General features: G+C 45.1%; 1 protein-coding gene across 4 annotated transcripts; it reads left to right on the forward strand.

The window, feature by feature from the left end:
- The first annotated feature begins 222 nt into the window (after window positions 1–222).
- On the forward strand, window positions 223–9,967 carry LOC134417197 (protein mono-ADP-ribosyltransferase PARP12-like). Of its 4 annotated transcripts, none has more exons than XM_063154143.1 (9): window positions 223–952; window positions 3,548–3,588; window positions 4,452–4,588; window positions 5,060–5,180; window positions 6,192–6,276; window positions 7,076–7,151; window positions 7,893–8,023; window positions 9,039–9,190; window positions 9,623–9,967. In XM_063154143.1, the coding sequence occupies exons 3-9, from the start codon at window positions 4,529–4,531 to the stop codon at window positions 9,901–9,903; spliced, it is 906 nt and encodes a 301-aa protein (XP_063010213.1). In that variant the 5' UTR covers window positions 223–952; window positions 3,548–3,588; window positions 4,452–4,528; the 3' UTR covers window positions 9,904–9,967. The 4 variants fall into 4 exon arrangements, with proteins under 4 accessions (XP_063010213.1, XP_063010212.1, XP_063010216.1 ...); XM_063154142.1 differs by lacking the exon at window positions 223–952 and adding an exon at window positions 1,117–1,946; XM_063154146.1 differs by lacking the exon at window positions 223–952 and adding an exon at window positions 2,061–2,298.
- The last annotated feature ends 15,301 nt before the right edge of the window (window positions 9,968–25,268 follow it).

Consider the following 25,268-nt stretch of genomic DNA (forward strand, 5'->3'; position numbering starts at 1 on the left):
ATAGAATGGATTCAAGTGAGATCTGGAAATGCTTCCAGGATCCCAGACAAGAGCCAATCCCTCCTCGTGCCAGGCTTTCCTGAAGCTGAACCGCCTGGCACACCTTCCCACAGCACCCAGTGGTGGACCAGCACCCAGTATGGGTGGCTGGGGGACCAACCTGCAGAAGACCTTGCAGAACCAGGTGAGCTCAATCACTCCAACATTTCCTGGGTCCACCCACTTTGGTTTAGGGGATTTTACACATCTTAAGGTAAAAGCATGAGGTACTGCCAGCCTGGCTGCAATACCCATGTGAGCACAGTGTGCACGTGTTGTAGGACCAGGACTCCCACACCAAACCTTGGAGCAGTCTGAAATTGCAAAGGAGCTGCTGCGTGTCACAGAGGCACACACAAAGGGTGAAAAGTCCCTTCTTTGTCCATTTCCTCTGAAGAGAAAAAGTGAACAAGAATTGAAATTCCTGGGAGGAACTAAGTAATGCTACCTGCTGGACCATGGCTTCTTTGTAAATGATAAGTCATTTGACATATGCTGGGAAACCACACTTGGGTGCCTCCGCTGACTGTGCAGGAATATGATCTTGCAGGGCTATACATAGGAAGACTGCTCTGAGACCTGTTCCATTCGCAGATACTGAAAATGCAGACAGATATAGTACCATGACTGAGAAATCAGAGGTTCAACAGCTCCACAGATGACATTGGAATTGAAAGGGATAAAAATAAAAAATATGGTGTTCAGAAGATATCAGTTTACAGTGAGCTCAAGTTTCCAGCTTGCAGAGAGGTGTTTGTTTTTTAGAGAGGATGGTGTGCTGCTCCCAGCAAAGATATGTAAACATTTTCTACCAAGACAGAATGCTCTTCCTAAAGCTCCTGTCTCATTTCTACTGAAGCATTTAGGCCTCAGCGGGTCTAAGAGCTTCAAGAATGGCCAGAAGCGAAAGAAAGTGAGTTCATAATCACATTTGTGGTGTTGTTTTTTTTTGTTTTGGTTTGGTTTTTGTCTGTGTGTGCTAGGGGTTTTGTTGTTGTTGAGTTGATTTGTTAGTTTTAATGCTATGACTATAGAATGCACTCAGAGTGTACACTTTCTGGAAACTCAGAGATTTATGTGTTTCAGCCACTACTGATCTGGTATAACTGGAATGCCAGGAAAGAAAAATGTTCTGGGCAGTTCAACTGAACACAATCTGAGATGAAAAAAAAGTCAAAGAAATGCTTTTGGCTTAACAAGTTTGCATCTTAAGACTACTTGACATGCTGTTAAGCTTTATGCCTCAGAGCTCTGCTGGGAAATGTTGTCAGCTTCTGAAAGGCTGGAGGTCAGAGTGGAAGGCTCCTAAGCCTTGTCTGATTAGTGTGGGGAGGAGCAGAGAGGAGGTTCAGACTTCAAGGTGCAGGAACACAAACACCTGGGACGGTGCAGAGCTTTGAGGGCTGAGCGAGCCTATCTTGCAGAGCTCTGTGCTCAGCACACACAGGTTTGGGAGGCTCAGTGTGGCTCTGCTTGCTGCAAACCCCCCAGCAGTGCCCACACAGCCCTGGAGAGAGGGGGATGGACAACACCCACTTCCTGCACTGAGATTTGGGGGGGCACTTTGCAAGGCAATGCCAGCTGTTGGCTTTCCAAGAATGATGTTAAACAGAAGCTGCATGTTATAGAGAGGAGCAAGTCCTGAATATCCCCAGCCACTGGAAGGCTGAGAAGAATTGGCTCTAGGTAAGTGCAATGACAGGAACCCAGAAGCAGGGATAAACTCTGCTGGTTTGCAGTGACACTGATTTTGCAGCTGTATCTGCCGAAGCCCTGGGCCGTGCTTGGCAGAAGCGCATGCGTCTGTCGCAACCAGCAGAAGGAAATGTTACTCAGCCCCACTTCCTTAAGGGTCTGTGGCACAGAAGCACCGTGCTCCACGGAGAGGCTGCGAGGGACACAGTGAGGTACAGATGTGCTGTGGGTAGTCCACAGGGAGCTCTCACAGCTCTGCTCACCCTCACAGCCAGCTCTGGCTCGCTTTGCTGCACCCGGGGCACCTTTGCCATGCAGAGCAAGGGTTAAGTAGGCTCATCCAGCCTGGCAAGCACAAGGCTGATGCCCTCAGCTCCTGAGGGTGGTGACCGGGCAGCCCAAGGACAGAACTGTGCCAGGGAAGTGGCACATGCTGGGCTCTGACAGCTTCCCAGGATGCAGCTGAGAGGGGAGGATTGGACGCACAGGAAGTTCAGGTTTCATAGCTTGTGGGCTTGGCTTTCACGTCTGCTGGAGGGTTACCTGCTTGCACTTTGTCATGCTGTAAGTTGTGTTTGTATCTTCATTCATTCATCTTTTTTCTTGTGTAAGGGAAAAGGTGGCAGGAGGCTGCTTTTTAAGTATAACTTTTTCTCTGTATAAAGTTATTCCTGTTAAGATATAAAAAGCAAATGCAGAGTTGCACAAGACCATGTAGCGAAATCTTCAGCAAAATGTGAAAAACGCTACCTCTCTTGCTGGCAAAACATTTCTGTCTGCTTTTGAAGTGTTTCACCTCTGTTTATTTCTAGTTGGGCTTAGTTGATTAGTGGAGAATCCCAGCATGGAGCAGAAATGCTGGAAAGTGAAAAGGAAAGAATGTCACAAGGGGACAGATTTGCAAGCTCATGTGATTAGGGCAGACTGGGAGCCCCAAGTCTCCGCAGGGGAGCTGGCAGGGGTTAGCAGCGGTTATCTGGAGTGGGGATAGAGGGAATAGAGAGTTGGGCAGCAGTGGAAAAAAGCTGCCTGGAAACATCATCCCACCCCACTTCCCTGCTTTCCTTTCCATTTCCCCGCTCCCCACCTCCCTCCTCAAATTCCACCCTTCAAATCTGCCAACTTCAAATTCTTCAGCCGTGCCAATAGCAGCAGCATCATCATGCTGTGCAGAGGGGAAAAAAAGGGACAGCCATGTCCAAAACATCTCCTGGTAGTGCTGGATCTCTTGAATGCCCTGCAATGGGAGAGAAGAATAGTTTGGAGCATTTTTCTAGGATCAGGCCTGGCCGGTGTTGCTGTGTACACAGGCAGTGCTGGAACGAGGTCTGTCTGCAAAGGAGACCCGGGTTCTTCCTCACTCTTTGCTCTGGCAGTGCAGGGCTGCCACGCCTTTGTTTTGGGGACCTTTGCACTGTAAACAGCTCTGTGAGGGAGCTGCTCCTGTAATGATTTCCCCTCATTGGCCTGCTCTGAATACCCTTGATCCCTGCCAAAGTACAAAGGGCGTCAGAGCTGGATACATGATCGTTTCCAGTTTCTGTTTCAATATTGTGTTCAGATTCTTCAGGCAGCTCAGAGCAGCTCTGTCACAGACCCTTGGAAGCTCAATAGCTGGCAGCTTTTGGCTATGGATATGTGATCCATGATAGGCAATGTTTTAGAGGCAGTAAATTGGTGAGATACATTTAAAAAGGTCTTCTCTGGGTCCAATATGGAGAGATTAAATGAAGGGTGAAGCACAGCAGGAAGAAAAGTAAAATCCCATGAGTTGGAATTATTGATGGCTATCTGTTTCATTTTCTCTTTGTAGGTGCTGTGTCTAGGATAGAGTGCAGAGCAGAGACTTTGCTGGTAAGTAATGATATCCCTCCTGCAAGTGAGAGCTGCTTTCTCACTCCTGTCCTCAACAGGACAGCAGGGAGAAAATAAGATTCATGAGCTGAGATAAAGCCAAGGTGAACATTGGGCAAGACAGACTTCACTTGGGGGAAGTTAATTTATTGCCAATTAAAATAGATTTAAATTGTGAGAAAAGAAAATTAGATCACTTATTGCCCCCTGCATGGATTCCCAGGTTCAACTTCACTCCTTCATTCCTGACTTTTCTACCCCCTCCTACCAAAGCAATGCAGAAGGGAAGGGAAATGGATGTTGTCCTCAGTGTGTAAGACTTGCCATCTACTCCTCCATCATTCTCAAAAATTTCCTGTGCTGCAGCAGGGTTCATTTCCCATGGGTTGCAGTCCTTCAGGATAAGTGTGCTCTAGCATGGGTTCTTCTCCATGGACTGCAGCTTCACTCGGGGCCTGTCCACATGCTGCAGCATGGACTTCCCCATGGGCTGCTGTGTGGATCTCTGCTCCATGGACCTCCACAGGCTGCAGGGGCACAGCTGTCTCACCATGGCCTTCTCTATGGGCTGCAGGGGAATCTTGGTGTCAAGTGTATTTTCTTAAAATGTGTTTTTAGGAAGATACATTTTGGAGAAAATCAGTGGCACAGGTCCAAGCCACAGAGGTCAGGGTCATTGTAAGGTACTAACTATGCCCCATAAGCATCCAAACACAAATTCTTCAGTTCTGCATTTTCCAATTGGAGGGAGGGGTCTCCTTTTTTAAGAAGTGAAGAGATTTCTGATCAGACCAGGGATACTGCACAATTTAACAGTTTTGGAAAAGACCCCTACTTTGATCTGGATTTCTTTTCCAATGCAGGGCAGAGCAAGCAGCCAGGTGCCCATCAGCTCTTCTGCACTTGTGTTGTCTCCTGACTCATCTGCCTGCTCCTGAAAATGGAGTATGTCTGGTATTGGCTCGATGATTCCAACCAGTGGATTGAGTATGGGAAAGAGGTGAAATTCATCTGCTGTTCATGCCAAAAGCTTTTGTTAAGCCATCTTTGGAGAGTTCTTTAGAGCGTGTTCTGCAGCTGGTGAGCTCTACACGCACCGCTGGGTGCCCCTGCAGTGCTGCTCCAGTGCCTGCGTGGAATTGTCTTCTTAATTGTCCCTCAAAGCAGGACTGGAACTCTCTGAAAGCTTTCAAGGGACTGGCCTGGGAAGCGGGTGCATTTTCCAGAGCTGACAAACATCGTTTGGCTGGAGCTGACCACACAGGCTGTGGGGTTCTTTGTTGCTGCTGTCAGAAGCAGCTGTGCTCAGTGGGGCACCCCTCCGTCTCTGTAGAACAAAATGCTTGAAGCCACAGAGACTTCAAAACATTCTCCTGCTATAGGGGCTGGGGAAACATTGATATTTCCCCACAGTAGCACCCAAACCAAAGGGTGGTTTCTAACACCTGTAATTTCGTTGTTCTTTCTGCAGCACCCAGGTCATGCCACTGCCACTGTAACATCTGCATTTCTGGAGAATGAATATCAAACTGACAAGAATGGTGTTATTTTCTTCAGGGCTGGTTCTCAGCAGTATCAGTTAGACTTTGCAGGTGAAGTATCTCCTTGTTTTATTTCATTTCATAGTGCAGCTGGCTTGAAGGTTTTCACATTATGTCTGCATCTCTTTGAACAGCTCTTCTTCCTCCTGCAAATTTTCTCCAAGCAGAAATTGAGTAGTAGGTAAATTTCTCTAAACTTTTGACATGCCCCACTTGAGCTTCTACACTTGGGGCATCTGTAGTCAAAAAAACATACCTGACAATATTGTACATTCAGAAGAAGAATTGAGAGTAAATGGCACCTTGGCTTATATATTTGTGTTTATACACCTGAAAAAGAAGAATGAGAAATCGGGAGGGGGGGAAAGGCACTGAAAAGTCAAAAGGTGAAGAAGTGAGCCTATACTGAACATCTTGGAAGCTTCTTACAGGGAGAGAAAGCACAGTGCAGCAAACAAAAATTTAGGGCTGGTTGCATAGAGAGAGAAATGGGAAAATGAAAAATGCTTTTCTGTTTCTAATTTATTTACTCATCTTAAAACTCCTGTTAGCTTTCCAAACTTTAAATGTTTCCTGGCATGAGTAAAGACTGGTGTTTAAAGGAGGAAACAATGGATAATTAGCCATGTCACACAGCATGTGCTCTGTGATATTGTTACAGGACTGAGAAGGGAGGGCAGGCTTTGCTTTTAGCACCATGGAGCAGCCCTGTGCTGCCAGGAAAGCCAGGTTTGCACTGAAAACTCTTTCCTGCTACAGGCTTGCCATCAGATGTGGTTTTCTCTGGCCAGCAGCCTGGATGTGAATACCAGTGCAGGTGCAGTTGGTGCTTGGTTGCCTCCAAGTTTCACAGCCTGTGCTAGCAGGTGGCTGACCTTGCTGATCTCCAAGTAGGAGCAGTGCAAGTGGGAATAAAGTTTGCACAGGGGTGGGTGGGATAGAGAGGGCACCACAATGCAATATTCAGGGCTACCTCCTCTTTTATTTTTACTTAACATGGAAGAGCTTGTCCCTAGACAATGAATTATCTCATTATTGAGTTAGTGTGTTTTTTCTTTCAAGACATGGTCCAAACAAATGTGCTCTTTAAGACTCAAAGAAGTGTTATTCGACTGCCTAAAGAGTCTGAAGATGGACAAGATGGAAGGTAACACACATTCATTGTTTAACAGTGTCTCTAGAGGACAGCACCTTTCTGCTAAGAAGTTCCTCCTACCTGCCTAGAATGCAATGTTAGATTTCTTAAATTAATTTTTAGATACCTTTTTGTGACTGGTTTAACAGTACATTTTGCAGTGACAGTATTTGTAAATTATGCAACGCTTCTGTAAAACTCTCTGGAGGGATGTTTGCTGGCAGTCTCTGGCAGCTGTGATAGACCACTAGAGCAGATCTGCTCTCTCTGTGAGAGGCAAGGCCACATAGGGCTGACACAACTGTGCCAGGAATTTTTATTCCTTGATTTATGCCCCAACACTAATAAATAAACTGTGCAGCAATTAGGAGCGAGGGACTGCCAATCCCAAGAGCTGTGGTGCATGTGGATGTCATCTCTGGGAAAGCTGAGGAAAAACTAAAACTCAGAACAGTCAAATCCACTGAAATAAAGTGAATTAGAGACACTTACTTGAGATACCCTATCTTATGGCTTTTTCTAAAATAAGTTCAGCTTAATTTAAACATATCTGCTTATAAATGTTATTTGTGCTACTGATTTCTTTTAGTAAAAGCTGTCTCTGCTTTAGCAACTCACCAGCAGAGAGTGCATGTGAAGCTGAGGGTTCAGTTAAAATGTTGGTTCAACCTAAGGTGTGTTCATTCAAAAAGAAAACAAACTATAGCTTGTGAATGGATGCCTGAAGGCTGCTTTAGAGTCCATGGTTAGATTCACCAGAAGGGGGATTAGGAGTATCACCAGCTGACTGGCTCCTTTTTCTATTCTGTAGCCAAAACATGACTCTATCACATCCTGCCTATCCTCCACAGTGGGATCAAACTGCACTGCCTGATATTGGGTACAAGGTAGGACTTTACAGCTCTCCAGTGGGTGGGGAGAGCTCTCTCCTGTACTGATTTTTTTTCCAAGACCATAATTCAAGGCAATTGAGATGTTACCAGCTTTTAAATGTGTCTTGTAAAATAAGCAGCTATGGTGTGAAACAAGACTGACAGTTTCATATTCAGAACAGACGTGCATTTCCTGGGAGGCTCTCTGAGAATGATGTGGTATCATCTCCCCTATAATACCACACAGGGTAAGAAAGGCCATTGCTGCTCAAACCTGTCCTTTACACTCTCCCAAGGCACTTGGGAAACCTGAGAAACCAGATTAAATGTATCTTAAAGTGGTATTTCCTCTGTCAGTTTGGGGCAGGATGTTATTTGCTGTGGTAAACTGCAGCTGAGCCCTGTAGGGCAGAGTAGACTAGTGTGTCGGATAAAGGGGAAGCTTTCACTCTGCTTCAGCCTGAATGCTGCTGTGCATTTCAACTTTAGGTTACTCAGAGCTAAAAATAGTCCTGATATGAAGGTGCACCCTCAAAAGGAAGCTTGTGTGGGGGTGCACTGGTTTCCCTCAGTTGGTGCCTGTGCTTCCACATGGGGACGGATGGTAAAGGAGGGTTGACAGGAAAAGCAGAAGCAGTTTGTGATTTTTGTGGAAGGACTTTTCAGCAGATGTGAGAAGGCTGAGGAGTCCTTTGAAAGGACTGGGAGTTGTTACTCCCAGTAATACCTTATTTTTAGAGCTTTAAAACTTTTCAGTTAATACAGCTCAGCACTGATTCCCAAGAATATATAAAAATCAAGAGGCTGTTTGAGAAGACAATGAAAGGTTACTGCATCAACCAGCTGCAGAGGATTCAGAACCCAACACTTTGGGACATCTTTCAGTGGTTTGTATCTATTTTATTTCGTTATCCTTACTGTATGAGAAGACTGGTATTTCCTGATCTCTTCTCCTCCATAGTCTACATTTGGAGCTGCCAAATTCAGCAGTCCAGTAGAGGTGAGGCTGACACAAATCTCTCTGCCCAGGTCTGGCTGGTGGCCCAGACTTATGACTGTCCCAAAACCTGGCTCCCTGAGGCTGAGGCTTCCCTGGGGCAGTCATGGAAGGGGACTGGGGCTCCTCTCTCTGTGACTGAGTTGTTAGCATTGTATCTGTATTCTTTTGTGTGTGCAGAAATGAGCCTTTCATCCCTAGCAAGATATGTGTGTGATTCTTGATAGTGTTATTCAAGAAGTAAATTCTTTTCCTTCATCATAACTGAGCTTTAGTGTTTCAGGTTTATTCTTTTGGTTTTAGCCTCTTCCACATAGGAGTTAGGAAAAAAAAAAGGAGGAGAGTTTTTTTGGTGATAAGGGCAGAGATTATACAATTCTCACTGTAGCTTCACACAGCTCTTGTTTTATAATCATATTTATGTATTCAGGATTTATATAACATGGAAACTGACCAATTCCTAGTCAGAGATGTTTGTCTCTTTACTCTCTCATGTGGTATGAAGTTGTGGGAGACACAATCCATAGTGCTGCAGAGAACTTTTTGTTTTGCTGGCAGGAGCCAGCGCTGTGGCAGAGTACCAGAAGAAGTGCAAAGCAGGCAGTAACCCCACCAAGAGTGGTTTGTGTCACTGTTCCTCCATGACCCAGAAGTAGGAGGAGTTGCAGTAGGAGGAGTTGAGTTGGGAAATTTTCCTTGTTTGAACCAGGAAAACAAGTAGGGGTTTGTTTTTTGGTTTTTTTAGTTTTATTTTTGTTTTTTTTTTTTTTTGTTTTGTTTTGTTTTTTTGGTTTTTTGGGTTTTTTTGTTGTGCTTTTGTTTTTTTTGGTGGGTTTTTTAAAATTTTGTTTTGGGGTTTTTCTGGTTTTTTTGCTTGGTTGGGTTTTTTTTTTTGTTTTCTCTAGGCAAAAAGAAAAGATGAAGAAGCTTCATAAATCGAAAGGGGTGAACGAGAGGCTCCTGTTCCATGGCACAAGTTCATCCCATGTGTCTGCCATCTGTGAGCAGAACTTTGACTGGAGGCTCTGTGGGACTCATGGGACAATGTATGGAAAAGGTACAAGTGCAGAAGTGTGTAGGGGCTGTAGCAGCAGGGACTGCAGACCCCAGCCAGGCTTGGGGATGTGGGTGCAAAGTGACTGATGGTTCCTGACCCACGTACTCCTGCCTTTAGGGCACGGTCACCTGTGCACATCTGCATTGCTTTAGGTAGCACCCACAGCAGTAATCCCATTCCAGGAAGGACTAAAATCACCTCTCTTTGCCTCAGGTGCCTGCTCTTGGACAGGTGAGACTGGGAGGTGATGGTGAAATGTGGACTGGAGTTGGTCAGTACTTTACAATAAGCCAGTGTGGCAACACCTGGCAAGAATGTTCCCACACGTTGTAGGGCTCGCTGGGCTTGTTGGATTGCTGGCTGCCGAGGTGCTGGTAGCAGGTGCTTGTCCCTTGGCTGGTGTGCTGACCTGTGGCCTTTTCTGCTCCCTAGGAAGTTACTTTGCCAGAGATGCCAGCTATTCCCACGAGTACTGCTCCTCTCTCGGTGGGCGCTACCGCATGTTCGTAGCTCAGGTTCTCGCTGGAGACTTTGTGCGGGGCAGCCCTGAGTACTGCCGCCCTCCGCCCAGAGACAAAAACTCAAACAGACTTTATGACAGCTGCGTGGACGACCCCACAGACCCTTCCATCTTTGTCATCTTTGAGAAGCAACAAGTTTACCCTGCCTATATCTTGGAATACAGCCTTGAGACCAGCTGTGTGGTCCTGTAGTGAATGGTGGAATGTCTTTTGAATTCACACTGAATAAATTACTCTTCAGTACATTTTTAAAAAATGTTTGTTCAATTTTAGTTGTAGCTTTAGAGCATTTTGTAGTGCAGTGAGCCATCAATCCCCTGATTGTTTGGGGGGCATAGTTTTTTGTTAGGGGCTATTCTTTCCCCAGAAGCAGTGCCAAGCTTTAGCATTCAGCATATCTCTAGCCTGGAATGGGGACGTACCGTGCATACCGTGATGCAGTGACACCTGCTGAGTTGAAATGACCTTGATCCACTGATATGCTCACCTTGGTTTGATTCCTGCCTGTGATGGTGCTGATATGCCAAAGGGAGGCTGGGCAAGGCATGTGGAAGAAGGAAAAGTGAAAGTACCTACTTCATGGTGCTCAAGAGAGGAATCATGGCCTGTCTTTGAAGTAAATGGCAGGAAGTTCCTGCACCCTGAAGGCTTTGTAATTAATGCTGGCAAAGAACTTTGCTTTGTTTCCTGGTCACATTGCTGACATTTCTTCTTATCTCGTTCTGCTGTGTCAAGTCTGCATGTCTCTGTGACACCCTGTCCTTCCTCTGTTCCCACTGGATTCAGGTCAAGAAAAGCAAGGATATGGCAGCTGCTGAAGTCAGATCCCCACCATACCATGACAGCAGCAGTGAGAAGTCCATGGTGAGCTGAATAATTGCCCACAGCATTGTCCCACCAGGGCTGCAGAGCCAGCTCCTGCAGCGGTGAGGTACAGGGGCTTTGTGAGGGCATGGCCACCTCCTTTCCACCCTGCAGGCTGGCACTGGTGGTGGCTGTTCTGGATTACCCTGCTGCTGCCTGAAACTTCTGATGATGGAGAAGTGTCCCAATGGTGTGTGCTCCAGCTAGGATGGATGGTGGAGAAAACTTGAATTGTGGTCACAGTACTTGAAACTTGGTGGATAATGGGATAACATTTGGGATGAGTGACAGCATGGAAACAAAAATGAATGGTTTATTTTAAAACAGTCATGAGGTGTCAGTTGTAATTCAGCAGAGGAGTCACAAGTAGCTCACCTGTGTGTGCCATAGCTGGGAGGAACCAGGAGGAGGGCTGTGTGTAGAATCTCATCAGCTTTCCTAAAGCTGCTATCTTCAGGCACAATCAGTGCCTTTAGAGAATTTTGAAAGACAGGTAACTGCAGTAAGTCTCTAAGCTGCACTAATTCATGCAATTCCATGTCTTACTGCTTTGCACAAACCTAAAGGTTCTTCTTTTGCAAATTAGTGATCTAGTCTTGTCAGCCACAGGTGAGCAGAGAACTTTCCACAGTCAGGAAGTAAAAATGAAAGTCACCTAAAGTGACTTAAAGTGGATGGCAAGGGACTGAACAGTGACCATTTTTAGCTGTCACCCTACATTGGTCCTTGCAACATTCCATAGATGTCCTCCATGGCTTCATCAGCTTAAGGGGACTTGGATGTGCAGCCTTTGGGCAGGACAGGGGCTGGGAGATGGAGGGTTTGGGAAGAGTTTTGCTATTATACAAAATACTCTGTGGAATGATGTCTGTGTATAAATCATCTTCCCCCATTCTCCTCCATGACAGAAGAAACCACTCATCATGTGGGAGAAAGTTATTTCCAGCAAGGTGGGCTTCAGAGTATGATTGCCAAATTCATCAGAGGCAGGAGAAGGTAAGGAAGAGCCTGCTGAGAAGCAGGCCAGCCACAGGAAAAGGAGGGGGTTGTTGATCTGAAAAAGAGGAAACCAGGCAGAGAACAGAGGACGGGTGCAAACATGCACAGTTTGGAAGAGAAATAAGATTTTCCAGTAAGTCAAAACTATTTCTGACTAGAGGGAGAGTTTCTCACAGCCTCCAGCTGCCTCCAGAATGAGGTGCTGGGTGTTATATCAAGAGGATCAGGTGTGAGCAGCTGTAACAGTGTGCAGTGGTGTGGCACTGCTGGGGCTCTGCAGGTGCTGCAGTACCAGATCTGACATGGAAGTTCTCCTCGAGGAGCCCGTGCTCTTTCAGGGTCACTCTCTGCAACTCTCCCTTCGTGCTACTGCTCAAAGGAGCACTCCCCACTCCAGGTGGGTGCTGCTGCTGTTTCCCCCATGCCTGGATGGGGGGAGCAGATGCAGGGAATTCACCTGCTTGAAAACTGACCTAGCCAAAACCCCCACAAAACCCAAACCCAAAATATGGTGTTCAGCATGAGCAGTTTCCAGTTCTGCTCGTGTCAACACCAACAGAATGCTGAGCAGGCTGCAGCATGATTTTTAATTGGCATAAGATGATCCTGAACCTCTAGCCCAAACAGATCTGGGAATCTAAAGCTAAAAGATTTGGGAATATTTCAGCCAGTGAGGCATTGAGAGCAGAAGCTCCTAGTAAAAGTGAAAATCTGTGAATACTTTTTCATGGGAGTTTTGTTCAGGATCATAAATCTGCTAAATCTTCTTCCCAACCTGAACCTCTGGCTGCTTCTGGAGAACCTGGGTGCCTTCAAAGTACTAAGCAGAAAACATTCCTCAGCACTCTTTTAGATGGGAAATGCTTGCAAACCATCATCAATGTGTGCACTAGTTGGCAGGCACCAAGCATGGATCTATTGGCTTTTCATTCACTTTTTTTTTCCCCCTGAAAAAAATTAAGATCTCTTGAGAAAGGGTTAAATTGTTTCTGATTCATGCCTGTGATTGACAGTTTCACAGTCACCAAGATGGGACAGATCTGGCCTGAAGAACACTGACTTCTGAGGGGTTTGCTTCTTCCTACCTCAGCCAGGCTGACACAGGATGGGCAGGGGCTTCAGGAGGCTTGTTCTGCAGCAGCAGCCTCTCTTTGTCATCTCCTGGACAGGCTGCTGTGGGCAGCAGCAGCTTCTCCAGTCATTTCTTTAGCAATTGCTTTTCAGGAACCAGCAACTATTCATAAGGATCAATGGATGCATTTTGTACTCATATAAATAATGTATTTTTTCTATGTGTTCAAATGTACTGTCTTTGCCTGAAAGGATCAAGCTCAAGTGATCTTTTCTTCATAATGTATTTCTCATTGATTTTACTGTGGTTCTCTTAGGGCTTCACAGCATGCCTAGCTTTAACACAGTTGCTTACATATTCATGCAACTGGTGTAGGCTTTCTATTAAATAACACCTCAGCAAGTTTTCAGGCTTTCTTTTCATTTACTGGTGCCGAGTTTGACTTCTCAGTATTTTTAAGAAACCTTTTAACAATTTTGACAGAATTTATTACAGGAAGATTAAACTGCAGAAACCTAATGCTTGATTGAATGTGCTGAATGACATATTATTTTCCAAAACATTCAAACTGTTAAAAATCAACCTGAGTCCCATAACCTAGCATGACCACTGTATGGGTGCCAGGTGAAGAAAACACAGATATTGTTCTTGGCATGACATGCTCAACAATTGCATTATTTAACGAGGCTGTTTCTAGATTGAGGGAATAATGAACCCAGATCACTGTGGTAATGATGGGGGCTGAGGGTTTGGGGAAGGGCAGGAGCCTTTAGTTAGGGGCCTGTAGGAGACAGATCCCAGGCAACAGCTTTTTCTGGTTGTTCCTGTTCTTTTTCAGTGCCTGTTGTCTGGCATGTTGAGTCCCAGGCACGATTTCCCAGAGCATCTCAAACTGTCTTTACAAGGTTACTTTTACATCTAGCTTACAAATAGGAGCAGGGAAGGCTGACCTGGTTCTTATCCATCTGTTCTTAATAAGCTGAGATTTCCCTTCCAGATGGTTTCCAGTGATGTCAGAGGGCCCATTAATTGGTGTGCCAGTGTTCAACTTAGAAATGCTTGGGAAATGTCTACACGTGATATCCCCACCACCGAAGGAAGCTTTGTCTTTACTCACTCCCAAGGAGAAGTTTTATTTCAGTGTGTGTTCTGCAAATAATTTTTCTTGGTCTGTATCTTCAGCTTTGGTCTCCTTAACTGAATTTTATTTTCAATATCATTTTCCCTTTAGTAAGTCCAAAGCAGGTGTTGGAAGTCACATTGGTCTCTGGTTAAACAATTAGTGCACCCTTTCATTCTTGCTTCTTGCGGGCTCTTTCTGACTGCATTTTGCAGATAGATCCTTGCAATTTCCAGTTTGCTTTTCTGTAAAAAATTCCTGCAGGTTTATTGGGCTTTTTTACCATGTTCTGTAGCATCCATCTCAATCTGTGATCCATTCTGCTGTCCTGAAAGCCACCTGACCTTTGTTTTGTCTCTCAGCTCAAGCAAGTTCTTCTAAGAGTCTTTTTTAATATCCTTTTTCCTCTTAGATCCTCATACAATATGACCTCAATTTAGTAGTGACACAATCTGTCTTCATATAACTTATTTGATTGAAAGTCCTCATATCAATCCTAATGTCTTTAAAAATTCCCTTTTTGTTTGTTTATTTTGTGGTGTTTTCTAGTCGGTTGGTTTGGTTGGGTTTTTTTTCACTGAGCAAGTCAAATTTCTTACTAACAGACTGTCCTCTGTACATTTCCCTAGAAATGTGATTAGTTTCACTGTAGGCTACTAACTAAACCTAAACTTTGAGAAAATAATTTTCCTATCAGGATCTTCTCCACCTGCTGCTATGCCTAAACAGTCTGAGTAACTCAAGGACATGTCTTGATCACTGGCTTTTCTTTTCCTTCCCAGACTGACCTTTGGATTGTTTTTCTTTTCTTCCCCTCAACTTACAGTTCTATTTTTCCTGTAAACGTGTGGCATCTAGGCAGTTTCCTGAGCTGAAACATAATTAATGACACTCATAAGTAAAAAAGCTGCATTACATAACTGCAGGACTCTTCTCTATCTAAATGCCATCAAGCAACATAAAAATTAACATAATCCCCTAATGACTGTTAATTCAAGATGATTGTGAAAGTTGTTGTTCATCAAGAGAAGCAGCTCTTTGCAGTGGCTTGAGCTACATGGATTGGATAGCCAGGTGATCTCTTCCCACACTTGTGGAGGTTTAATTGGGGAACTTATAAATAAAAACTTGCCTTTTTCATTAGGCAAATTCAGAAATATTGACTTCTACAGGTAAAACATGGATAACAAGCAAATAATACTATTGTTAACTAACCAAGCTCGGGTGTCAGCTCAGTGCATGTTCTGTGGGCTGGCACACTCAGAGGGCAGAAAATGGCATGCCTGAGTTTGAGCACAGGCAAAAAGAAAATCCAAACCTTTTAGGACTTGTTTTCTTCCCTGAGGATTTGGAGGATGGACAGATTTTGGGTTTCCCTCTCAAGACTACCGTTAAGCAAATTGCCAGAAGCTGATAAACTTTTTCTTCTCACTCCCTGTCTGTGTGCTCTCTGCAGGTCTTGTGCCTTGCCTCAGATTCTCCCTATATGCATTTTGATGTATTCTGCAGCCTCTCATAATTTTACTTATATCACTCATGAGGGGACCTTCAGAGGCTGAGGCCTGAATGTTGTTTATTTTCTTAACCAAACCAGAGCATTCCAAATTTATTTTATTATTTTTTAATATGTGTACATCTATGAGGAGAGTGTAAATCCTAACTTACAGCAGAAAACAGTGCCAGAAAGCTCTCCTATGTACTGACAATTGGATCATTTGGAGACCCTTTTGAGAGCTGTGGTGATGTTCTCTAACCCTCTCTGGAAGGGCTGAGGAGAAAGCAGCAAGCAGCACAGACTGCAGAGATGGATGGGACTCTGGGGAGGCACCACCCCACCAGTCCCCAGCCATGTGTGCTGTGATGGGAGGTGGGGTTCAGCTGGAATGCACTGGGAAACTCCAAGTTGTAGGCAATTGCATCTGGTTTGCAAATAAAATGCTGTTCTGCAGGTCCTTTAAGCTAATTGTTTTTCTGATGGATTATTTTATTTTATTTTATTTTATTTTATTTTATTTTATTTTATTTTATTTTATTTTATTTTATTTTATTTTATTTTATTTTATTTCTAAGTCTCCAAACTACTGTGCTCCTGCTTTAACCTCTACACAGTCACAGAAGGTAGTTCAGGCTGACCAGACTGGCACTCTCCAGTTTCAGGCAAATTATTGGAAGTAGGAAATCAAAGGTGAAGCATCTGTTTGCTTGATCTCCGATGCAGGTGGGATGTGACTGGTGCTGCAATGTAGCACGTCCTGCACAGGCAAGGCTTGCAGGCCAGGACATAAGAGGAGTGAAAAGCTCTTCACTGATTTTAAGCAGTCAGTGCTACAGCAGCATGGAGGGGAGTGTGGAAAGAAGGGGATTCTCTGCTAAGCAGGCACAAGGATAAATGCAGATGTTGGTGCAAGGAAGGATACAGCCCAAGCAGAGAGAGATGTACAGGATGGGAGCTGAGGGTGGTTTTGGAAAGCCCCTGACCATGGCTGCAGGACTGACTGTGCCGGGTCCCTTATCTTTTGGTCTGGGTATCTCCAAGAAGCAAACAGCTCCTTGAAACAGAGCAAAACAAGGCGACGATCTGTTCTTCGGCTGTCAGACAGGTCTTGATGTGTGCGTTCAGAGTCATCGCGATCGACACTGAGAGTGGAGATGGCACATGACTAAAGGAGAATAGACTTTAAGCGTGCCCCAAAAAGGTGAGCCGAATTTCCCTGCGTTTCCGCCGGTGCCGGGCGGAGAAGGAGCCCCTGGAGCGCTGTCGGGACCATTCCCGGGGCCCTGTCCCTGTCCCTAGGTGGCGGTGCCCGCCCAGCCCGGAGCCGCCGCCGGGCGGGCAGGCCGGAGGAGCCGGCCCAGCTCCGGCGCCCTGCGGCGGGGCCGCCTGAGGGCGAACTGAGAGCAGGGCAGCATTTTCGGGGTCCCGTCCCTCACGGGCATCTCCCCGGAAGGTCCCGCTTTAATCGCTGCTGCTGAGCACCAGGTGCGGATTCGTGCGGAGCGGGGCCCTCAGCGGGCAGAGCTGCCGGAGGGTCTGTGAGGGAGGGCGCTCTGCAGAGCGCACCGGAGGGCTGCCCGCTTAATGCCAAGGCTTTTGGCACTGCCAGAACAGCATCTGCCTCTGTCATTGCCCGTGTCCATCGTTCTGCACTTCTTTCATTGCCCGTGCCCATCGTTCTGCACTATCTGCCCATCTCTGACGGCCCTCTGTGTGGGCAGGATGGAAAGCTGCCCGATGGGCACAGCCACTGCGTTGAATACAGAGAGCAAGTGAACATCTCCCTCTCACACCCAGCACCCACTCCTTTCCTCCTCTTCTTACCCCACAATGTAGGAAAGACTGTCTCACATCAGGGCAAGAGTTGTACCAGAGCCTGTCCCTATCACTGGATTACAGAGGTGCCCAAACAAAATTAGAAGCTCAAGGCAGACTTGTAGCAATCCTTTCCAAACTGCTCTGCCTGCCTGAGGCAAATTTTGGCTTGGACATCTCTTGCACCAGAGTTGGTATCTATATATGTAATAACTCTGGATGTGTCTTTGTTTCAGTGATTATTCCATCATTTTTTAAATTGATATAAAATTTTACCTTCTGCAACATCTTGTAGCAAATATTCCCACAGCTGAACGGGATATTGCTTGAGGGAGCCTCTCCTTTGCCTTGCTTTGAACTTAGCATCTGCCAGCTTTGTTTAATAAAAGGGGTGCCGATATTCTCCCAGTGCTTTTTCATCACCTCACACATTTTTGCTTTTTTTAAAAATTTTCCTCAATGCTCCCAGGAAGCACAGCTCTGAGAACAGGCTGCCTTTACAGATGGCTTGGGAATTTGTTGAAAACTCATTTTAATTTGAAAGTTCTGGTGTGTGAGAAGAGTTCACTTTCTGCATACTTCTGCTGATAAACAAATCCCAGAAAATCACCTGCTTTTCCCATCAAAACTATCAAACCAGGAGCCATAACCATCTATAAGCTGACTTGGCTCCAGAGCCAGGATTTGCACTTTCTTCTTCAGGGGAGCCTCTATTCCACCTCTGAGAGCAGTCAGAGGAGAGTGAAGGGCATCAGGGAGCAAAGAGGGTGGCACTGCAGGGGTGAAGGGAGGTGATATGCACAAGTAATCAGATGGCACTGCAGCCACAAGTGGTCCTTCGTTGGGGGACACAGAGAGAAGAGATTGACACTCCAACCTGCTTTAAACTGAAAGAGGGTAAGCCAAAATTAGATGTTAGGAAGAGATTCTTTCCTGTGATGGTGGGGAGGCACAGGTTGCCCAGGGAAACTGTGGATGCCCCATCCCTGGAAGTGCTCAAGGCCAGATTGAGCAGAGCTTTGAGCAGTCTGTGGAAGGTGTTTCTGCTCACCGCAGGAGGACTGGAACTAGATGATCTTTGTGGTCCCTTCCAACTCAAACTATTCTAAAATAGTTTCTAAAATTCTATTCTATTCTAAATATTTCTAAAATTCCATGAAACACATCAGAGGAACCCTGACACAGCTGAGAGACAAGCCCATGATCTGACTGGTTTAAATCACTGGTTCTCCCTGTAACTTGTGTAGATGCTAAATCCACGATGCTGTCTGTGACACCTCTGTGGCCCAAAGCCAACTGCTAACAAATATCTCTCTTCTTTGTCCAGAACAAGGTGCTGCCCCTATAACTTCTGCAGATGTGGTGCCATGGTTTCAGGTTCATCTGCACACTTTTGAATTTCAAGTGGATTCACATAAATACGAGAGAGACTTCAAAGGTAAAAAATCTGTGTACTTACCTCTTGACATACTTATGAGAGAACTAACTTTCATGCAGCTTCTTTTCCAAAATGCCATTGAAAATCTTTTTGTGCTTGAATGTGAAAGCAATGAGGGAACATTTCATCTATTAACACTGGAAGAAGGGAAGGAGAAGGAAGCGAAACATAAAATAAAGAGAATGGAAGCAGTTTTTGTGAACTCATCAAAACTGGTGGCTCTGTTTAAAGTGGAGACTTTTTAAAGTAATGTCTCTGTCTCCTTGATATTATGATAGGCTGAGCTAAGATTGTAAATATGGGAGCCTTCCTTATATGTTTATAATTAGGACATAAAGGGCTGAAATAAGGATACAAGTATGTTGAAGGGAATGAAACTGGATAATCCAAGATGGATACGGTGTCCCTCTTGTGCACACATGTTGTGGGTGGTTGTTGGGTCCACTGTAATTTGACTTTCTATATGAATTCATTTTGTCCTGGTGCACAGTGAGCATGACATGCTGGTGACTCTGCCTTCCCTTGAGTGTGACTGTACCATGCAGATAGAACTTTTCCAAGCAGAAACCTTCTCTCCTCCTCCCCCCACCCCAAACTGCTGTGACCATTGCAGCCAGGGAGAGGAACAGGGAAGGAAAAGGTTCAGGGGCATAGTAGCTTAAGCCAATTATGAGATGTATTTGAGTTTCTCTGGTACATACACATCCTGTGCAGAGCTTAAAGAGAAGTTGTGTGCAGTGATGGTTGCTCATGGTATGTTATATTTGAAGGAGGCTGTAAGCTGTGGAAGGCAGCCTTGATTAAAACATTAAAAAGTGTGTATGTCATTCACATCTAGAGGAGATGGTGTGCATTGCCCTGTAGTATCTCCCAAAACCAGTCCAAGGGAGCAAGAGGGAGGTAGGATGTCTCTTCCTCAGGTCTGGAGCTGGAAGAAGCACGTGGCTTCTCTGGTGGCCTTGTTCAGCAGCTGGAAATAAAGAGAGGTTTATTACAGCAAGTGAGCTGTAAGCAGAGCAGGGAATCAATGCTCAGACAGTGACCAAGCACTACCTCAGCAGCTCCTTCTGGCTTTTATCTTCTCACAGCTCTGCTCCATCACTGTGCTCTTGTACATGAGTGTGTGGAGTTCTTATCCTTACATCTTCCCTGGTGCTAAAGCTGAGCATGAGTCATCCAGCATAATCTGGGCACATCACTGCATGGGAGCTGGTGAGTCTGGCATTCACTGGAGAGACTGCCAGGCCTCTGCAGGCTCTGGGCTTCCCCAGCCTCTGAGGCATCATCTGGTGCTGCTGTCTGGTGGGCAGCACCAGCTGCCAGGTTGTGAGGAGAGGCAGGAATTTTCCTGAGCATCTTTGGCAAGCAGCAAAGCAGTGAGAGCACCTGGGAGGAGGACTGAAACACGAGGTGCTATGTCTCATCAGTGGAAAACAGAAAAGATAGAGTGTGAGTAAGGCAGAGGCTAGAGGCCTGGAGAAGGGTTCTGCAGCTCAGAGGTCTGGTTTTGTCATAGGCATTTACACCACTATGAAGGGATCCAAATGTTTGCTCTGTATCACCACTTGGAGTGAGGCACAGTTAAAAAGACGCCCACAATCCTCCCCAAAACTTTCACAGGCAGCACTTCAGGTAGCCAGTGAGTGTTTTTTCCTGTGCTATCATCACAAGATCACAAAAGAGAGGGTCTCTTCTTTCAACACCACAAGAAGAGCTTGTGCTGGTTGGAAGTCAGGCCAGAAACCCTCTAAGGCTTGGTGGCTTTGGAGACAGATTCCATGTGAAGGGAAGAAAACATGAAGTTGGGATAATCAGCTCCTCAGGCAGTCAGCACAGCAGGAAAAGGCTGCACAGATACCTCCTTACTGACTGAAGCAGGAGCAGCAGGGAGCAGAGGAGGGGCTGGATGTAGGAGCAGCACAGGAGGCTAATCCCCCTGTGTTTCACAATGACATCTGCTCTCCTGGGAAGCATTCCCAGGGAACAAAAACCTCCTTTCTCATTCACAGTGCATTTATCTTCTCTTTCAAAAAATGGTCCAGAGACACCCGAATCTTCATTCTGTGATAAAAACCTGCAGAAGTCCTAGCACTAAGCCCATGCAGTAAGTGGCAGTAGGAAACAGAACAAGAAAAGGTATGGGGTGTTATGCTCATTATTTTCCTGACTGTGGAAAATAATGTGTGTTTATTGAGTCCTCTCCTGCTTCAGGGTGACTCATGGATCTGCTGATGTAGCCTGGGTGCAGGTAGGCTGGGTGGTGGGTTTGACAGCGTTGGCAGGCTGTCACTGTGGCAGGCATGCTGCGAGGGGAGTGCACCGAGGAGACATCCCAGCGGCCTGGGGACTGCCAGGGCAGCTTCCCACTTTCTGCTGATGACAAGTTACGTGGCTGGGGTTGATCAAAAAAGTCGGCTGGAGATGGAAAAACACCATAATGGCATTTCTAGAGTTGTGGTTTATATTCTTCTGTTAAGGCTGGTGCTGGTGACAAGGTGGAAGGGCAGGTCCAGCTGAGGCAGCCTGCTGGTCAGCTGGGAAGATCAGGGAATAATGCTGACATCCTGTTTTTTTGAATGCTGTAGTCTAGAGCAAGCAGAAGAGTGGGACTGGAAAAGCAGACATATCAGGAAGGGGGAATTTTTGCAGAGTTGTTGGAACAGGAAGAGTCAAGAAAAGTAAAAGAGACGAAAATGAGTCTTCCAGTGGGAGCAAAAGCAGATGTTGATAATCTGTTGTGGTTTAGGTGATCTTTTCCTTCTCTGATTCCTCTCCCAGTTCAGGAAAGGGATAGTTTTAATAATTTCTTAGGGTCTCAGCAGGTGTTGTGTGAACAATTTGTGCCACATTTTCTTTTTAATCTTTTGGCCTGAAGAGGCCAGTATGGCCTGGCTGTGGTTAGGGGAGGTAATGCAGGGATCATGCTTGAAGAGGTGTTGGTAATTTCTTCCTAGATAGGTCTAGGTTATGATATTGTTAGGCATATTTAAAAGCACATAGCCAAGCAAAGAAGGAAAAGCTGACACTTAGCTGAAAGCCCAATGTGATGCCTCTTGCTGCAGAGCTGCACTATAACAATGGACATTCACTTGTAGCTTGTAAAAGAGAACAGTCTATACAGAATATAAAGACAGAAGTTTTCTGAGGCAGTCCCTGAAACATGACCAGGAGCTCTCTTGTGGAAATCCCTTGAGTTTTTTAGTCTTGGTCAAACTTGTTTCAAACAGTCAATCAGATGCTCCCTCACACAAGTTTCCTTCAGACTGGGACCATCCAGCACTGCCTGAAACAGGATATGAGGTACATAAATATCTCTTCACATCTGCACACTAGGTTGGGAAAAGTTGTAGTTCGTAACAGCTTGCATCGAGTAAATTTAAAATACATGCCTGGGTCCAGGAACTGGTTTTGTTAGTTTGCAAAACTGTTACTCCAAAATCTGCAGCTACAGGAGGGACAAGGATGGTTGAGCAGAAGAGCTTTGTAGGGGACACAGTTTTGTCCATTCACAACATGGTAATGTGTATCTAAACAACCAGTGCACAGAAGTGTTTGTTTATCCATTGTACCTTTAGTTTGACCTAAATGACAGCTGATGATCTGATCTGGAGGTTGAGCCTCAGTGCTCACTATTCACAGGACTGTTTCTCCTTTAAAACTCTGTGTCATGCTCTTGAATTTCAAATCAAAGCATGAGCTTTGGGAGACCATCAACTCATTTAGTATTGCTATAATAAGGTTTAGGTCTTGTGTGTTTTTGAAACATCAGGCAGAGTGATTATAAATAAAGTTGCTTTGATGACTCACTACAGTAACACCAGGGCTTGTCTATGAGGATGAGTCAGTGCACAAGAAAGATAAATGTGCACTTGATAAAGAACAACAATTTCACCTTCTCTTTTCCAGCTGGACACCTGTTCTTAAATCCCAGTGTCACAGCTTTGCTTCAGCTTGCTTAGGACTGTAGATGTTCTCTGGGCAGAAGAAATTTGCTCCTCAGAATCCAATAGCTCCTTCATATTAATGGAAAGCTCTCAGAGGAGGAGTTTAGAGTGTGCTGGGACACGGGGGGAGGACCGTGAAAAAGTGAGAGAGGGCTCTGAAAAATCCAGGCCACGATTGCATCCCCAGTGGGTGTTGGCCAGGTCCTTTGGGAGTGACCAGGGAGGTACAACCAAAAGTGTTGTAACACCTTGGTCTGTGTTGCATCCAGTATTTTTTTTTCCCAGCCAGTAGCAAATTGAGGCATATTGAAGCCCTACTTCAGCAGACAAGGATTACAGAATCCGCAGGCTCTGGAGGACCCGAAGCCTGACACTTTGGCAACATTTCCAGCTGTTTGTGTCCACTTTACCTCACTCCCCTGGGTGGCAGCGGAGCCATTGGGATGCTGGCTGGCCCCCGTGCCGCTGCTGCAGCGTGTGGGTGGCTCCCCCTTGGCAGAAGGCAAACCCTCCGCGGCGCAGCCCCGATCCCAGGCGCATTCCTCGGGAGCCGGCCGCTCCGACTCCCTGATTTACGACTGAAAGAAAGAGAACCAAATCCAAAAGTGGGAGGGGACGTGAAGTAAAAGGGTTGGGGCCCTGTGGAATTACATCTCGGTTTATAGAAAATTTATGTTTTAATTAGGAAAACCCAGCAACTGGGAAGATTTTTATTATAATGATGGCTATTATAAACCTGGGCTTTATGCTTGGGATGTATTCAAATTTCGTTTTGTAAGTCTGGTTTTATATAAGCTGTTTTTAAAACTATCAGATTCTGTGACCTTTTTTAGGAAAAAAACAGCAAACCATTTTAAGTTCAAGTTGTACATACACTTCTTGTTGGTAGAACAACACTAGTTGGGGGAATGTTTTCTTTACTGTTTGGCTTCTTGCAACTGTAATGTTCTCATTCACAATAGTGAAGGCCAATTTTATTTTTTTTCATGAAATCTGAGAGGTTGATTAACCACAACCAGAGGGAGTGAGTGGACTGTTTCCCTAGCGTATGGAAGACCTAGATTTAATCCTGTCCTTGAACTGAACCTAAAGCTGCCTGTTTTGGGTACCTACCACTATAATTTCACAAATGGAGAGAGAACAGGACAGGATCACTTGGGCTCAAGGGAAGTAACTAGAGATGCCAGTCCAGATATGAAGTTTTCCAAGGAACAAAACAGCACCAAAACAGAATGTTCCTGGAAAAAAATAAGTGGTTCCAGTTGGCATAAGCATTGTCTACAAATTCAGAAAAAGCATTTAGTCAAAACCCTGGTGGGTTAGCTCTTTGTTTTGAAGGTGTAATGTGTGGTTTACACATTTCCTTGTATCTAACTTGGTCAGAATTGAACAGAGCATGAGAAATTAATAGATAGGCTTGATTTAAAGGCCAGTGGTGGAATGGGTATAACGGATTAAATTAATTTTACCCCTCTTATAGAGAGGAACTGCAAATGTTTCAATACATCTAAACAAGTGACCCCTTCAGTTCTTGTCTGAAAGCAGATATACTGCATTTGTAGAAAATATGGTCTGCTTGCTGGCCAGTGTTTTGTCAGAAAAACTGCAGTCTGAGACCAAACCTTAGTGTTATTGCTATTGAGACTTAGAGTTCAGGGCTGCAGAAGAGCATGAGAGAGCAATATTTGACCTGTGATCTATTTTCTTTATCCCTGGATGAGATGTGACTAGCATCTAGCATATCCTTTTAATTCTCTTCTTCCACATCAAGACAATCTTGTATTTCTGCATTAGGTCCTATTGTACTAGCAAAGTTTTTGTTAAATCTATTTGAAACACAGTGTTTCCATGTAGCTGGAAAGAGCACATGGAAAAGAGAAGCCTGGGCAGGAGGTGAATGAGTGCTTCCTGTTCTACAGTGTGAATCTATCTGATATGTCTGCTGTCTGCAAGCAGCATTTTGACTGAAGGATCTCTGTGGGACTCATGAGAGACTATGGAAAAGCTACAAGGGTGTGGGATGTGTCTGCATCAAAATCCCTGGGGGGTTTCCAGAGTGCAGGGAAAATGCTGTGCTTCCTACTGTGTGGGTCTGATCCTAGATCTTTTGTAAGCAAAAAAGCAACAAAAATCAATGATGGAAGCTGCTAGATCAGCTCCATGAGTTGGTGCCTTAAAACAAGCTCAAGCAGAAACACCTGGCAAGGATGGTTTTGGAGCTACCTGGGAAGGAAAGAGAAGAAGGTGCCTGTGGAGGAGTTGGCTGTCAAAAGGCTGATAATGGATATTTGTTGCTTTAGTTAGGTGCTTTCTTACCCAAGTTTTTAAATGATTCTTAGGAAGCTGCTTTGCTAGAGATGCCACTTTTTCACATCAATGCTGTCCATCCAGCACAGACCATCACAGCATGTTTGTAAGTGAAGTTCTTGTTGGAGATTTTGTTCAGGGAAACCATGACAACTATTGCCTTCCAATCAGACCTGAAACTTCAGACTTTTGAACAGCTGTGTAGATAATGGAAGAAATCCTTCCATCTTTGTCATCCTTGAGAAGAACCAGATTTACCTGGCATATATTTTTGGGAATTGCACATTCATCCTGATAAAAATGATGCCAGAGGTAACAATGTCTTGCCTGAAAATAGCACTTCAAGGTTCACGTTTCTGGCACTCTCTTGCATATAAGAACCTCACATTCAGCTATACTGCAGCTGTTTCACTTACATGAAGGAAACTTAAGTATAACTTATGGAATGGCTGGGTCCACTATGAGAGTTGTTTTCTTTCTAAACAGGCTGGTAGCAGTTAAAT

The sequence above is a fragment of the Melospiza melodia genome, chromosome 4 (assembly GCF_035770615.1).
Source record: "Melospiza melodia melodia isolate bMelMel2 chromosome 4, bMelMel2.pri, whole genome shotgun sequence".
Taxonomy (NCBI): Eukaryota; Metazoa; Chordata; class Aves; order Passeriformes; family Passerellidae; genus Melospiza; species Melospiza melodia.